This window comes from Leptopilina heterotoma, unplaced genomic scaffold (assembly GCF_015476425.1).
Source record: "Leptopilina heterotoma isolate Lh14 unplaced genomic scaffold, ASM1547642v1 Lhet_27, whole genome shotgun sequence".
Lineage (NCBI taxonomy): Eukaryota > Metazoa > Arthropoda > Insecta > Hymenoptera > Figitidae > Leptopilina > Leptopilina heterotoma.
This window is the reverse complement of record NW_025110978.1, coordinates 3,134,163-3,150,741: the sequence shown is the minus strand read 5'-3', so window position 1 is coordinate 3,150,741 and position 16,579 is coordinate 3,134,163. Positions and strand designations below refer to the sequence as shown.

Genomic DNA, 16,579 nt, shown 5'->3' with positions numbered 1-16,579 from the left:
ATAAAAATAATAGAAATATATGAATAACTTTTTATAAATATAGTAAAAGTGATTGAATTTAGAGTCAATCAATGTATTTTTAAATACCCTACAAGATAGTTACAATAATTTAATAATTAAATAAAAATTTTCAAACAAAAAAGTTGAGAAAATGTCATTTTTCACAATTTTTGGTTTTTAAAATACCAATAATTTCGAAATTTATTATCGAATTAGGTTCAAAAATAGGTCAATCGAAGCGTTTTTTAATGCTCTACAAGTTGATAACGATAATTTTAAAGTTACTTCTACGTTTTTCAACAAAATTTTCAAAAAAGTCTTATTTTCCAAAATTTTTGATTTTTAAAAGTTAAATAACTCCGGTTAATATGGACGAAAAATGTTCAATTAGGGCTCAAAAGATGCGTCTAAAACACTCTACAAAATTATGGAAAAACATTTATAGGTGTCCTAACATTTTTTTAAAGTTATGGGCAAAAAACGTTTTTTTGCAAAATTAAAAATCAAAAAAAAATTTAGTTAAACTTTATTAATATATCAGAAAGTACTCTCACTTTATGTCCGCAGGTGAGATCTACAATTTAAAAAAAATTCAACCCAAAAGCTCTTCATGATTTCGAGATATTTATGAAAATGTGATATTTACACACACACACATACGGAATGACATTTTTTAAAAATGTCAATTTTGAACTCCTGAGGTCAAATAACATAAAGATATGTCAAAAATTCGAACTCGAAAAATTTTGGTATTACAATAGTTCCTCTATGAGGAAGTAATAAAAAAAAAAATTACAATTTAAAACCAATATTAAACAAATATAATAATAATAGTTAACAAAGCAAATATAATAATAAAATAATGAGAAAATTGAAATAAACCTCTAGGCAGTGGGATAATAATAATCTTTTACTGAAAATTCTGAGGTCTACTAAATTTAGCATGTTGATTAATATGAGAGGCCGTAAACACTTGAACCCCGCACTGACACCGGCCCCTTTATCTCACCTAGGGGATTAATTGTTGCTGGTTTAATCCCATATTCAAGTTAGCCGTCACTCCCTTTCATATTATATCTTGTCGACTTGAATGCAAATGTCCAAATCATTTCATCCATCTATACGGAATATGTATTTCGCGTTATTAACTTTCTAAGTTTAAACAAGCACACACTATATACACCGGAAATAAAAATATTATATTTAATTGAATTAATCATTTACATACTTAGCATTAAGCAAAATTTTAAAAAATTAAGTAGAGTCTTAATTAATATGAGATATATTTAATATATTTATTTATTTATTTATTTAGTGCGCAAGTTCTCGTAGTCCATAGAAAGCGCCATATGAGAGAAACGACCTATATAAAAAATAATTGAATGAAAAGGGTTCTAAGTTTGCAGAGACTAAAAGTGTAAGTCTCCGAGGCTGGGAACTCTAAGTTGCAACTGTAATAATAGCTGAAAGCGCTTATTTGATATAAGAGATTTAATATTCAAAACATAAATTTCCATATTAATAAACATTATTTTCAAAATTAAAAAATTGAATAAATTTGTGAATAATATTAATATGGCGAATATTTTAACTAGAGACATCGAAGTATCATGACAACAAATAGCGATTGTAAGAACATGAAAAAGTACCTGAAGAAAAGTACGCATTTTACTGAGTGGTTCCAAATGCCGAAAACGTGGTCAAAAGTCGAAAAAGTAATTAATAGTACATTGTACAACTAGTGGCGAAAGTGTGATTTTTCGAGAGTGAAGTTTGCTGCTCTCGCTACGCTCGAGCCGCAAACTTCACTCTCGAAAAATCATTCTTTCACCACGAGTTGTGCACTATGTTTTCTCCAACGCCTTGCGAGGAAAGGTTTCTTCATGACTTTCGTATAATTTTAATTTAACGTGTGCTTATGTTTAATATAATAAAAGACGAATGTTTTGAGTAGGGAAGAAGTTAGATACAAAATAAATCTCGGTCAAAGAACAAGAAAAAAGAAAAAATTCATGATTTACTTTCGCCACGCCAAATTTACTTTCGCCACGCTAAAAATTACTTTCGCCACGCTGAATTTACTTTCGCCACGCCAAATTTTACTTTCGCCACGCTCTTCAGAGCAGTTGAGAAAAGTTCTACTTTCGCCACACTTTTCTACCAAGAAAAGTACTCCTTTCAGAGCAAGTGATGGAGAAATTTTCTTAACAGTCGCTACTCGATATTTTCGAGGTCGCTGATTACGAATCTGATATTAATTTTTAAAAAAACAAAATAGCGTTTCCCATATAGTTGAAATAAGTACACAGTAAGAAGAAAGTCTTATTTTCAACCATGAAAGGTACCTTAATTTAAGATGCAAAACTTTTAAGATGGACTTTGTTTAATTTCAAATCATATTTTTTGCTGAATTTAAACATTAAAGCATGCTGATTATGTTAAAAATCATGTTAAATATCAGAAGATGTATGTTTAGTATAAAAAAGTAGAACTGTAAATTCAGAATGTCTACCTTTATTTTCACGCAAGCCGAGTTGAAATTAAGACTGTCTAGTTAAAAAATTAAAATGCGTTGGAAGTTAAATCAAAATCAAATTAATTTACGTAATCGACTCTAAGATTTTTTAAATAGAAGAAAAATTATTTTAGAGTGTAATGTTATCAGGAGTTTTGTTTATTAACCTTTTAATTTTAATTTCTTAAAATGTTGCTACTAAGAAACGATAATTCAAATGTTACTGTAAATAAATTATTAACAAGTTGCTCCCTCATAGAGGAAGTATTGTAATATCAACATTTTTCGAGTTCGAATTTTTGACATATTTTCATGTTATTTGACCTCAGGAGTTAAAAAATGACATTTTTAGAAAATGCCATTCCGTGTGTGTTGTGTGTAAACATCACATTTTCATAAATATCTCGAGTTTATGAAGAGCTTTTGGGTTGAATTTTTTTTTAAATTGTAGATCTCACCTGCGGACATAAAATGAGAGTACTTTGGGATAGATTAATAAAGTTTAACTAATTTTTTTTTTTATTTTTAATTTTGCAAAAAAACGTTTTTTGCCCATAACTTTAAAAAAATGTTAGGACACTCATAAATGTCTTTCCATAATTTTGTACAGTTTTTTTAGACGCATCTTTTGAGCCACTATTGAACATTTTTCGTCCATTTTGACCAGAGATATTAAACTTTTAATAATCTAAAATTTTAGAAAATATGTCTTTTTTGAAAATTTTGTTAAAAATGTAAAAGTAACTTTAAAAATATTATTACTAACTTCTAGATCATTAAAAACGCTTCGATTGACCTATTTTTGAAACTAATTCGATCATAAATTTCGAAATTATTGGGATTTTAAAAACAAAAATTGTGGAAAATGACATTTTCTCAACTTTTTTGTTTGAAAACTTTTTTTATAACTATTAAACTATTATAACTATCTTGTAGGATATTAAAAAAATACATTGATTTATCCAAAATGTAATCACTTTTACTATATTTATAAAAAGTTATTCATATATTTCTATTATTATTATCTTTATGAGGAAGCAAAGTTGTCATAAAATGAGCAGCAAATTTATAAAAAAATATACAATTTGGCAGCGGTTTTTTATTTTATTTCCATAACATACTTTACATTTCAGATTTAACACAGGTCCGGGAAATCAATGAAAAATCATGGATTTTTATTAAAAGTACTGGAAAAAATTAAATTTTTAGAATTCATAAGAAAATTATTACAGAAATTTAATTATTTTTAAAAGTAATAAAATTCTCCGCAGAAATTCAATTATGTTCCAAAAATGTTAAAAATTCTTGTCAAATAATCAATTATCTTTGAAATTCAAATAATAAAATTCTTCTCTGAAATTCAATTATTTTCAAAAATTTTTATAAAATTCTTGGTAAAATTTTAATTATATTAAAAAATTTCTCTCATTTTAATGATTTTCATTATCTTCTAATTTGATAAAATTTTTCAAAACAATTCAATTATTTGAAAAAAAATTTTGATACAGATCTATTCAAATATTTAATTCTTTTCATAAATAATAGAAATTTCACAGGAATTCAATTACTTATCAATTTTTAATAAATTTTTTTGCGCAATAATTCCATTATTTTCATAAATAATACATTTCTTTTTACAGAGATTCAATTATTTTCATAAATAATTAAACTCATCGCAGAATTTCAATTATTTTTAATACCATTTTAATCGAATTTCAGGAAAAATATAATTATTTATAAAAATTTTTTATGAGATTTCAATTTAAAGAAACATTTAATTACGCAATAAATTATATTTTTTGTGTTTAAAGAAATGAAGATATCGATATCTTCATGTTTTATAATAATATTATTATAAATTTTTTAATTTGAATTACTATGGAAAAATAATGATTAAATATTTATTTAAAAATAGAAGTTATTAATAATGTTTTCGAATATTTTTACAATTAAAGAATTTCTTAAACAAATGTAGTATAAAATTTTTTGAGTAGGTATCTAATAATTTTTAGAATGAATCTAAATATTCTTTAGAGTCAGGGAAAAAGTCAAAATTTTGTCTGGAAATCAGGGAAAAGTCAGGGAAAACAAAATTTAATTATTGTGGAAACCCTGAATTTATTTACTTTCAGCTGATGATTCCATGCCAGAAAATTAAGTTTCCTTAATCAACCCAAGGTATTGAAAGTCTCTAAATAGAAAAATTTGTTTTCTTTTAACTTTTGCCCACGTTTTCGGTATTTGGAACCACAGAGCATTGTTACGATCGTCAAGAGCTTATGTTTGGGGGTAACTGATGGGCCAAGGTTTCAAGATCGTAAGAGCTCATTAGAAGTACTACAGATTAACGATTCTGAGAAACTAATACGTTCAAGGACGTGAGAATTACCTCATACGCATGTATTCGGCAAATTTCACTCGCATACCATGTGAGTGATATGTGAATGAAAAGAATAAATTGTTCAAATTTAAAGAGACACTGTTTACAAATTTAAAGATTCTCCTACAATAAGGCACGCGTTAAGTTAAACTATATCAACATAGATAAGGATTTTTTTTTTTTAAATATCGTAGTAAAGTTTAAAATATTTTATAACAATTGGGTTTTGGCTACTGAAATATCATTTTAAACATGACAATCAAGAATAAATTAAAAATTTTAACAAGAGTAGCAAATCGCAAAGCAGCAAAGAACATGAAATTGTGTCTAGAAATGTTGTCTTGAAATTTCAAAAAAACTGCACTTACCGTGAGTCAGGAAAGGAGTGGAAAAAAAGCAGCAGGAAGAAATACTCTCAAGAAACTCTGAAGGCAAGCCACTAAAGCCAAGTCAGTAAAATAAAAAAGCTTACTTCAAGAATCAACAAATATTGTCAAATCTGCTGAACGTGCAACATACGCCAAACTGAGAAAACTTAACAAAAAACCAAATCTACCTACAATTAATTTTAAAAAAAATTATTATCAAAAAAAACCTAATTAAAACAAAATAATAAACCTTCCCCTCAGTTTGAAACAATTTTCATTAGAAAATTATTATTATTATTATTATTATTATTATTATTTAGCAGTTATTTTCATTACATAAAGCAAATGAAAAATTTCAATTAGTTAGAAAAAACAAAAATTTAAAGTACCTACGCTATATTCTGTACCATACTGCATAGGTAAACCTACTGTATATACGTATATACATACAATGTATCTGAAATTTTATGTTTTAATCATAAAAATGAATTTTCATTGAATTGAAAATTTAATTTTACACATGAAAATGATTTTTTTTTAAAAAAGAGCAAAAATGTTAATAAATTGTGCTGGAGAAGAAAAATAAAATGTAAATATAATTCTTTTGTAAAATCTAATTTTGGTTTTTAATTTTCAATATCAGTGTGAATTACGCGTAGGAATATGTTTCGTGTGCAGGTAATTAGACCACGGATTACCTCTTGGCAAAGCTATATACGATGGTTCTACAGGTCATAAAGTTCCCGCGTACAACGTTCGCAGTTTCCGCTTCGGCATTCTCATCTACATCCCCCCATGTACTATGTTGCACCTGACCTGAGTACAGCAGTAATTACATTTCGCGAAATAAGCTGTATCACTGTCATGTTTTTCACTTTTTGTCCACACCAAATATAGATGTATATATGTATATAAACACTGAAAATTTGACTTTGAAAATTAAAATTCACCTTTTTGTGTCGTGTTTAATTTTCATTTTCAATTCAGTCATATATATGGATTCAATTAGAGAAGTAGAATCTATCTCTTGCTATAATTAAAACTACTTTGAAATTACTGAATTTTTATTATTGAGGATTTTTTTTTATTTATTTAATTTTTAATAACTATTTTATTATCTTTGTGAGACACTTTTTTAAATATTTTTTTCAAGATATAAATCTCGGTAAAAATTGACTTTTAATTTCTGAATTAATTTAATTACAGTGTTTATGAGATATCTCTATTTTTCCACATCTTATAATTTGTAACAGGTGTTTCACAAAAATTTGCATCAATTTAAAAATCAGGACTCAAACTAAAAAATCTATCTAAACAGACATTATTGAATGTCCTAGAAAATTTTTGGCTTGCTGTCAAAAGGGAGCCATAAAAAATAGATTTTTCGGTTTCTAAAAAGTCTGTAAAATATTTTATTCAGAATTTTAAGAGCTTACTTCGAATTGATACTACATATAATCGCGATAACAATTTCCATCAAAATAGAATCAAATGGTATAAATTTAAATATATATTTCGATAATATATATTTAAATATATATGGGTTAAAATCAAAAAATCGTTGAAATCTTGTCCTGGATAAATAATAATTTGGTTGTTAAAAATTTATGATTTTAAATACAACACTGAGAAAACTGGAGTGTCAAATTCGGAGGTTCAAAAAGTGTAGGTTTTCTTTGCTTATGAAGAGAGTTGAATAGTCCTTCTAAAATAAATTTTGAATTGATAATGGAAATCTACTTGTATATTCTCTCCCATTATATCTGAGGGTTAAAAGTTGCGCAGAAAATGTGTACGATCTGATGCGCGCGAAATTATTTTTCTGACATTTTATGTATTTAATTTAGGGGTTAGGTTGCCATATTTATTCATTTCGCGCCGGATAAGGAAGGGATTTCTCAAGATGGTTAATTTGTCCCTCTGTTATAAACTCATTTTCCCTCCAAGAGAAATGGCACGAATATCTGTCAATGGTGTATTTGAACATTTAGATTGTTATCCAATAGCTAACTCTCAAATATCAACGATTTGTCCCTCCAGATGTTTAGTCCAATACTCCAGTTTTCTCAGTGAAGCATCTTACAGAGTATAATTTTATTTACAATACCTGGTTATTTAATTTAATTTTTTATTGATACAACAGGTACAAAATAGTAAAAATATGTCCAAAATGTCATCGTGTCCCGTGTCCCTATATACATTTTACGATATAAAAAAATTTTTAATTCCATTTTTTATTATATAAAATAAAATTTCTCTTCGTGTACGTGTTCTCCAATGTATAAAGTGTAATATAGGAAAGTGGTGAGAATTTTTATAACACTAAATGCGAAATTTAAAGAATTTTTAACGTGTCCCCAGATTTGAAATTTTTTAATGTCATCGTGTCCTCACGTACATATTTACCGGTTTTCAAATTGGGATCACAATTAAAAGTTGTAAAACTATGAAATAAATGAAGTATGATATAAATTTGATAATACGTGAGCATAAAGAAATGTCAAAATCAATTTAAAAATCAGTAAAATGATATTTTGATAATAATAAGAAAAGAGTACATCTTCTTTTTGTCATCGTGTCCACAAGTTTTTTTTTAAAGGTAAATATTTTTAAATGGTAATTAATGTATAATAGTATATTGTGCAACGAGTGGAGAAAAAAGGCGATTTCTCGCGAGCTTGAAGTTTGCTGCTCGAGCGCAGCGAGTGCAGCAATCAAGCGAGCGAAAATCGTTTTTCTCCACGAATTGTACACGATACTTTGTCCAACAACTGCAAAACATATTTTATTTATCTTGATTTTAATTTATGAGGTTTTTGCGGTTATAACAATATTTAGTTAATAATGTTTCACAATTTGTATTTTTTATTCGTTAATAAGAAAATGTTACATTTTTAATAATTAAAAGGAAAAAAGCTCTTTATGTTTTGTTAATAGTTATGTTAATGTTCGAACAATTGGCGAAATTGAAGGTTAATCCTTTCTCCTCTATTTGAATTTTTTCATTCGAAATACTTTGCTGATTTTCTCTGATTTCATTTGTCAATTTAATTATTTTCGGAGCTGAAACATCTGAACGACTAATACTACAGCTGGACTTTTGAGTAATCATTGATTCAATTTTCTTGTCAGTTTTGTTTTTATTTGCTATTGAATCGTCGATATAGCCTTCTGCAACGGAATTTTTATTAATAATAAAATTTTTCGAAATTCAATTATTTTCAAAGATTTCAATAAAATTCTTGTTAAAATTTCAATTATTTTCAAAAAATTATCTCAATTCAATGATTTTCAATGTCTAATATTTATATTCATTTATTTTTAATAAAATTTTCGAAAAGAGTTCAATTATTGAAACAAATTTTAAGAAAATTCTACGTAAATATTTAATTATTATCATAAATAATAAAATTTCCACAGGAATTCAATTATTTACAAATTTTTTATAAATTTTTTTTGCAACAATTCAGTTATTTTTATAAATAATAAAATTTTTTACAGGGATTCAATTATTTTCATAAATAATAAAAACTCATTACAGAATTTCAATTATTTTCAGTACAATTTTAATTGGATTCCTCAAAAGAATTCAACTAATTAAAAAGTAGATAAAACTCTTTATAAAAATTGAATTTTAAGAAACATTCAATTATTCAATAAATTATTCATATTTCTATTTGAATTATTGAATTCTCGTAGAATTTTTTTAATAAGAATTTATTTCAAAATGAATTTTATTTAATATTTTAAATAGTAGGGGAACATAGTCGAGGTCGGCCCACTTTTTGACTTTTGTTTATAACTTTTTTTTAAAAATGAATTTGGATAATTGAAGTATATGGTTGGAAAGTCCTGTTTAATAGAAACATCTTTTCTGTACAAAGTAAATTGATTGGTTTTAAAATGAAAAAGTTATAAAGATTTAAAGAAAAAAATTTTTTAGTCCAGGTTGGTCCTTGCAGTCAAGGTCGGCCATGTTTAAAACTCAAAGGGCATTAATTGTTAAAAAATAAAATAACATGTTTGGAGTTACGGAAAATTGATTCTTCATTGTTTACAGTTTGTAACTTAATGAAATAACAAAATAATAAAAATAAACAATATAAAAAAATAAATATAAATAAAAAAAAAATTGTGCACTGAAATATTAATAAAATCGAATGAAAATATTAATAAGATGATCAATTATATTATAAGTTATACAGAATTGCAGTTTTTGCAAATAAAGTAGCTCGTCCTCATTTTTGTGCATTTTAAACACAAAGTGGCCGACCTTGACAGAAAGTAACATTACCGAATTGTTGTATAACCAAAAAGAAATACGTTTCGGGATTCGATTTTTCACTTTGATTTTCTTTCAATAATTTGTGACAAACAATTTTATTTTCTTAAATAGTATATATACACTTAATAATTTAAAAAAAAGAACCATTAACTTTAATACATAAATTTTATAGGTCTAATAACTTGACAGTATAAACTAATTAACACTTTTTACCTCATTTCGGAACGGCTCCATGATCTCTAGTGAAACAATAAAAAAATAATATTCTGAACATATTTATGTTCAAATTTAATTTTTCAAAAAACTATTATTATGACTTTTACGAATTATACTATGAATTTAATCAATTCATTATTAGCACTTTTAAATAATCCGTTAACCAAGCATTATCGTTTGCCGGTTATGTCAGTTTAGGCTAAGGTCCTAATCACCACTCACACAGATGTACTTGCGTAGTGCTTACTGCACATCAAACGATTCTATTCCAGTTTTGTAATTTTCAGAAACGCAGAAATAGAAATCCTACATGACAAAAAATTTGAATGCTTTCAAAAGAATTATAAAGAACTATTAAATCTTTTAAAAGAAATATAGAATTATTTCAAACATTCTCCGAAATTATTTCTGAAATTTCATTTATACCTTTTCCTAAAATATTAAAAAGGATTTATTTCCAGTTTCGTAAAAATAGAGAAAAGTTTCATTTATTAAACAAAACATTTATAAACAGTCATAGAATTTTTTCCATATCTTCATTTTCTGAAGAAATTTTGTAATCTTTCTTGAACAAAGATTTTCCGTGTAAGAATGTGTGAGTTTGTTACAAAAAATAGTAAAAATTGAGTTCCGAGACATGTCGTAGTACTGTATGTAGAGGCTTATTATGAATGGTGTTGCTGTAAGTGCACCTAGCCATTAATTGTAAGATCTAAGCACACAGCGTAGACGATGACGGTATAGTAGATGAACAGGAGTTGAAAAGAGAAATGTATGGGCAATGAAATTTAGAAAAGCTTTGAATCTCGTCGAGGAAATTGGGTCGCGGAAGTTGAATAATGTCGAGGTTACCTAACAACTTCGTCGAACCTAACCGCCCACCCCCTGTAACCCCCATGAGGTATACGTACTGTGTACCGGATCAAGAGCTCATTTCGCCACAGAGCACGTAATTCAATTTCCATGTAGCGATTTCCATGGCGTATATTTCTGCAAGACATCCCGAGAAAATCAACCTCGAATTTTCTTATTAACGCGATTTTCATTAATAACACTTCTCAAATAAAATTCTATTTTTAAAAAACATTTCTTCTCGAACTTTTATTTAATAAATTCACTAAAAATAGACAAATATTAATTAACGTTTAATCTAATTACTGACGACTACCTACTTTTCTTTAATTAATTCTAAAAATACTGTATTTTTTCTGTTAAATCATTGAAGATTACTCTATTATTTCACAGTATCATTTTGTATCACATTCTGTTTATTTTAATTTTGGCAAAATTTTCTTTTTCATCTTTGATATATTTTTTTGGCACGAATTTCCAGATCGCTGAAGTTTAAAGTTTGTGCAATAAACGTTTCTATACCGCGAAAGAGAGCCCAAGAGATGAAAGGATAATATGCGTTGCTCCGAGAATAGGGAAATTTCTCCTCCTCATTCCCTGAAGCGAATGGAGGGGAAGACCCTCGAAACTCTCGTTGACAGATTCAATTATCTAGTGAATAATCGTGATGGTTCTTGAGAATCGAGAGGCATTATCTGTAACGATTTTGTAATTAAATGCGAATATAAGTGCGTTGACAAATAAAATTAATCTTTTGATTTTACACTTTTAGAAAGGAATAACTAAATTTAAGATTGTAATCATAATATTAATAATATTCATAATTTTTAAATAATTATTGTAATTTTTTGACATTATGATTAATGTTTATAAATTGTAATTTAATTTTAAAATGTAAGTCTTGACTATGGTAGGTACATAATTCCTTTTTCAGTTTTAAATTTTGATTTCCATACTATGTAGGTACGTTTTTCAATTATTTTTTTGATTATAAAAGCTTTTCATAGATTTGTAGAAAATTAGAGATAATTATGAAATTCGACGATATGAAGTTAACTAATCAATGGAATAGTGAAAGAGGAGTAGGTAAAAGGTTTATTAATTAACACGTATACATTATAAATGTACTTTACTAATTAATGAACCAAAAATTGAAACATTCATATAATTAAAAATTAATAACTTTCAATTTTGTTCAATTTTAGTTTCAAGAATATAATACTTGAATTATATTATTCAATGCGGATTCACTAATTAACAGTTTTCTTCCGTCTGTAGATAATAGAAGCGTTTAATCAGCAATGGATGGATTATTTCAATATAAATGAAATTCAAAACTCCATTTCCCCTCATTCAAATTATTAACATTAATAAAGAATTCTGGAAACTGTGTAAGGAAAGGATTATTACGTTCCTCAATTATTAACCGGTTAAAAATGTCAAGAGGAAGGATTTTACTCGAAATTTTCTTTTCTACTCCTCTTTTTTTTATAAGTATATACGAATTCCTTTCTTCTTGCGCAGAAAGATCATTATTCTTGAACAAAAGTTTAAGAAATTATTAAAGCTAAGAATTCCTAAGTAAAAGAAGTCTAACCTACAGTAGACTTCATTTTGATTATTATCATAAATTCTTCAGGACTTTCTCAAAAGTAAACTCTCTCTTTCTCTCTCTCAAATTTTTTATTTCTTTTCAGGAGGGGAAGAATGAAAGTAATCACAGTAGTTGAGATAAAGTTTAAGAAACACAATTTTTAAAGTAATTCCATTGGAAAACTTATTTGTTCACTTTTATAATTAATATTTTCATTTCAAAAGAATTATAAAAGTTAAAAGTGCAAATACAGAAAGTTGTAATAATATCAACTGTTTTCAATTGAAAGTCAAAATAAAATTACATTTCATTTGGGGAAAAGTTGTTGTAGTTTGAAGGAAATTTTAATTTATATTCTAAATCAAGCTCATCCTATCTCCAAGACAATATTACTATTTTAATTAATAAGTCTTCTTTGAGTCATTAAGAATTTGAAACCCTCTTCATCTCTTAATTCCCAGTTATGATAGGATGAAAATTAAACTTGGGAGTTTTAAACTATTTTTAATTTCGTGATAAATGAAAGCTTAGTATAAGAAATCAACACACGAAAAGTTAACTATCTCTATTTTAGACAAAGTACTTGTAAAATTGAACATCTTCCTGACAATAGAAACAAATTTAACATTGTTCATTAAAAAATAATTTAGTATTAACATGATACTTAATTTTATGGTTCATTTTAATTTCGATCCTTGGATTATAAATTCTTGCCATTTCTTAGTTTGCTATTGCAAATATTTCGCCAGTTAATAAAACTTTTTGTTTCCTTTCCAGAATGCCTAACGACAACACAGCAGTTTGTGGATGCGGAGTGGTTTTGGATTTGCCGAAATCTCGAAACGGAATGACGGCAAGTAGTTTAACGATTTTAAATCCAAAGCCATCAAAAGGCTCAAAGGGCGAGGGAAAATCTTCAAAGAAACAAACAGAGGAAGGAGGCGGTGGTGGTGGAGGACGAGGTCCAATATCGAGGGCGTCGGATACCGGAAGTACTAGTTCAGTTGCTGAACAAACGAGACCTGCCAAAAACATACATAAACACGAAAAACGATTGAATCCTTCAAGGAGGACCCGAAGTGCAGAAAGAGTCGAATCACATTATACCTACATTGGTAAGTTTACTTCTCACTTTGTCAGAATTAAATTCCCATTAAGAATTTTACTTTTCAACTATAAAACAAACGTAAACGTCTTTCTCAAGTCTCTCATTCTTGAGAAACAACTGAGGAGAATCTTCAAAAACTTTTTACCAAAACATAAATCGTACTATCCCGAGACCCGCTTGGGAACTGTAATTCCATGGTTATTTATCACTCTAATGACTTTCAGAAAACCATACTATATATACAGGAAACGAAATTAGATCGTAACATTACTTTCATTGTGATACCATTTCGATTTAGTCGGCTCTTTTATTTTTACAGAGATTACAGGAACAATTCTCTAGATAAAAGCTAGGGGGAAAAAATTTTTGGAAACTAAAAAGAGAAAAGGATTTTCAATTAAATGTCACAGAAATTTGTGATGAATAAAAAGAAATATTTTTTATTACTGTTTTATTCGAGAATCTTTCCTTTCATTAAGGTAGCAGCCCGGTGTGACGCTCGAAATTTCGATGTTTCTTCACGAATTTTTACAGGGTTGCCACAAAAAATTAATTTTGTTTTTCCCTGATTTCCAAACAAAATTTTGACTTTTTCTCTGACCCTAAAGAATATGCTGATTCACTCAAAAGCGATTGCATACTCAAAAAAATGTTCTATTACATTTATTAACAAATTTGTTTAATTATAAAATTATTATTGGAAAACATAAATAAATTCATTTTTAAATAAATATTTAATTATTATTATTATTCCATAGGGGAAAAAATATTTTTAATACAATTTTAAATAAATTCCTCGAAAAATGTAATTATTTTCAAAAAATTTTTGCAATAATTCAATAACATTTCACACATAATGAAATTCTTCGCTGAAATTCAAATATTTTAAAAATCTATTTTAATAAAATTTCTCAAACGAATTCAATTATTTAATATTATTAATTATTAATTTATTAGTCTCCCAGCATGAAGCAGGGTTCGAGGATCCAAATACAATTTTCTTACAAATTAAATACATAATCATCTTATATCTAATTACAAAAAACACTTAACCTATACGCTTCCTTATTCAACTACTTATACAAAAAATACCCTAACCTATCAACAATCGCCAGTGCCAGGGCTTCCGTTTCCAGTTCCAATTGCCTTTCCTAGCTATACTCCCATTTCGCCCACCCCTTTTTCGCTTTTTCTTAACCTTAAAATTTTTACCATCCAAACTAATTCTATTCACTCATACACACTCCTCATTCTATCCACATTTTCTCTATTCCATCGCTGTCCTTCCAACCTTCTCAGTTTCTCTCTCAATTCTCTTCTTCACATTTTCTACTATCATTCACTATCATTTGCCCTAACCTTAACCACTTTCCCAGTATCTTCCCTCACACAATGTTTTATCTCATCTATCCAAATACATTCTTTACCCATTCGTACTACTCTTCCATTCTTTCTTTCATTCCATGCTTTCTCTCTCAACAGCCATATAATTCTTCTTTCTCTCCACGTTCGGTCCTCATCAATTCTTATCACACTTCCTTTCAACTTAATTTTCATTCTCATCACTTCCTTTTTCTCCTCCTCATTACCTAACTCCACCAACCACAATTTCGGTACACCATTCTCGCCCATTCTTATCGCTTTTACCATTTTTACACTTACACTAACCCCCACCCACGCAAACACTTTTTCCACCTCTCCTTTACCCTCCGTTGCAATTACATTCATACCCCTAATCACAACGTTATTTTTTCTTTTCTCTCTTTCCATACCATCCACTCGTCTCGACAATTCCTCCATTTTCACCTGCATACACACATTCTCACCCCCCTACACCTTCCCTTCATTTTCTATTAAACGTTCTTCCAATTCATACAATTTCCTCCACAAATCTTCCTTTTCTTTTATCCACTCTATCTCACACTTTTCCCACATTCTCTGCATGCTTTCCAAACTCTTACTAATTTTCTCAATCTCTCTGTCCCTTTCATCCGCTTTTTTATTCACACGTTTCACCTTTTTTCCTATAACCTTAAATTGTTTGTCCAATGATCCACTCCACTTTTGAAATAACTCTAACAAATCCATACAATCTTCGCACGTCATTCTTTTTCCATTCTTACCAATTCCCCTTTCAAATTTTGGCGCCTCACTCTCACTCGACTCACTTCGCTCACTTCCATATTCACTACTGCTACTACTCAAGTCAGATTCAATATCAGACATACTAGAAACCTAACTTATCCACGCGCAATTCACTACTACTTCTGCTCTATCTCTCTCTCTTCTCACTCACTTTACACTACCTAACCTCACAATACCGACTTCTCTTTTTTATCTTTTTTATCACACACACTCACACTACTCTACGCAAACATACCTTTTTCTTACCCTACCACAAATTCCCGCTCTCGCACAGCACACTACACTAATCACCCCTTTTTAATTCTTAAAAAAAACTCAACAAAAACTATTAACCCTTCATGAACGCGTGTACACCGAAACGGTACCGGAAACGGAAGCCTTCAATTATTTAATAAAAATGTAATAAAATTCGTTGCAAGAATTCAATTATTTTCATAAATAATAAAATTCTTCATAGGACGAATTTATGATGAGTATTATTATTCATGAAAATAATTGAATCTCTGTAAAAAATTGTATTATTTATGAAAATAATTGAACTATTGCGAAGAAATTTATAAAAAATTTGTAAATAGTTAAATTCCTGTGAAATTTTTATTATTTATGAAAATGATTTAATTTTTTTCTTAGAATTTTATTAACATTTGTTTTAAATAATTGAATTTTTTGAAAAAATTTATTAAAATAGTGGATATTGAAAATAATTGAATTGAGGAAAAATTTTGAAAATAATTGAATTTTGCAGAAGAATTTTATTATTTTTAAAGATAATTGAACTTTTTTCTAGGAATTTTTAAAATTTTTGAAGATAATTGAAGTTTTGCAATCATTTGTCACTTCTCCAAAATTCAATTTTTTCCAGTACTTTAAGGGGGGAGTCTGGTTAAATCGAGGGTTTTTTCTAAAGTGTTTTTTCTAAAAATATAATGTAGGGTAAGGGGCCCCAAGGTGGCCACCCATCTTTTGAACGAATGTAATTCCTAATTGGTTTTATATAACATAATTAATAATATATGCCCTGAAATTGTATCTCCTTAGCTAACTTTTTAGCAAAAAAATTAATAATAATTTTGTTTGATCAAAAAATTCTTTCTGATAATATCGAAAGATTCCCCA

At 27.8% G+C, this 16,579-nt stretch overlaps 1 protein-coding gene across 1 annotated transcript in view; it reads left to right on the top strand.

Annotated features, from left to right (window-relative positions):
- Positions 1-12,984: 12,984 nt before the first annotated feature.
- The window catches only part of LOC122503807, a 53,184-nt gene continuing 49,589 nt past the window's right edge, over positions 12,985-16,579 (top strand). The window contains exon 1 of the mRNA XM_043614514.1: positions 12,985-13,325. Coding sequence (XP_043470449.1) covers positions 12,989-13,325 — 337 coding nt within the window. The 5' untranslated portion in view covers positions 12,985-12,988. The remainder of the gene's footprint in view (positions 13,326-16,579) is intronic.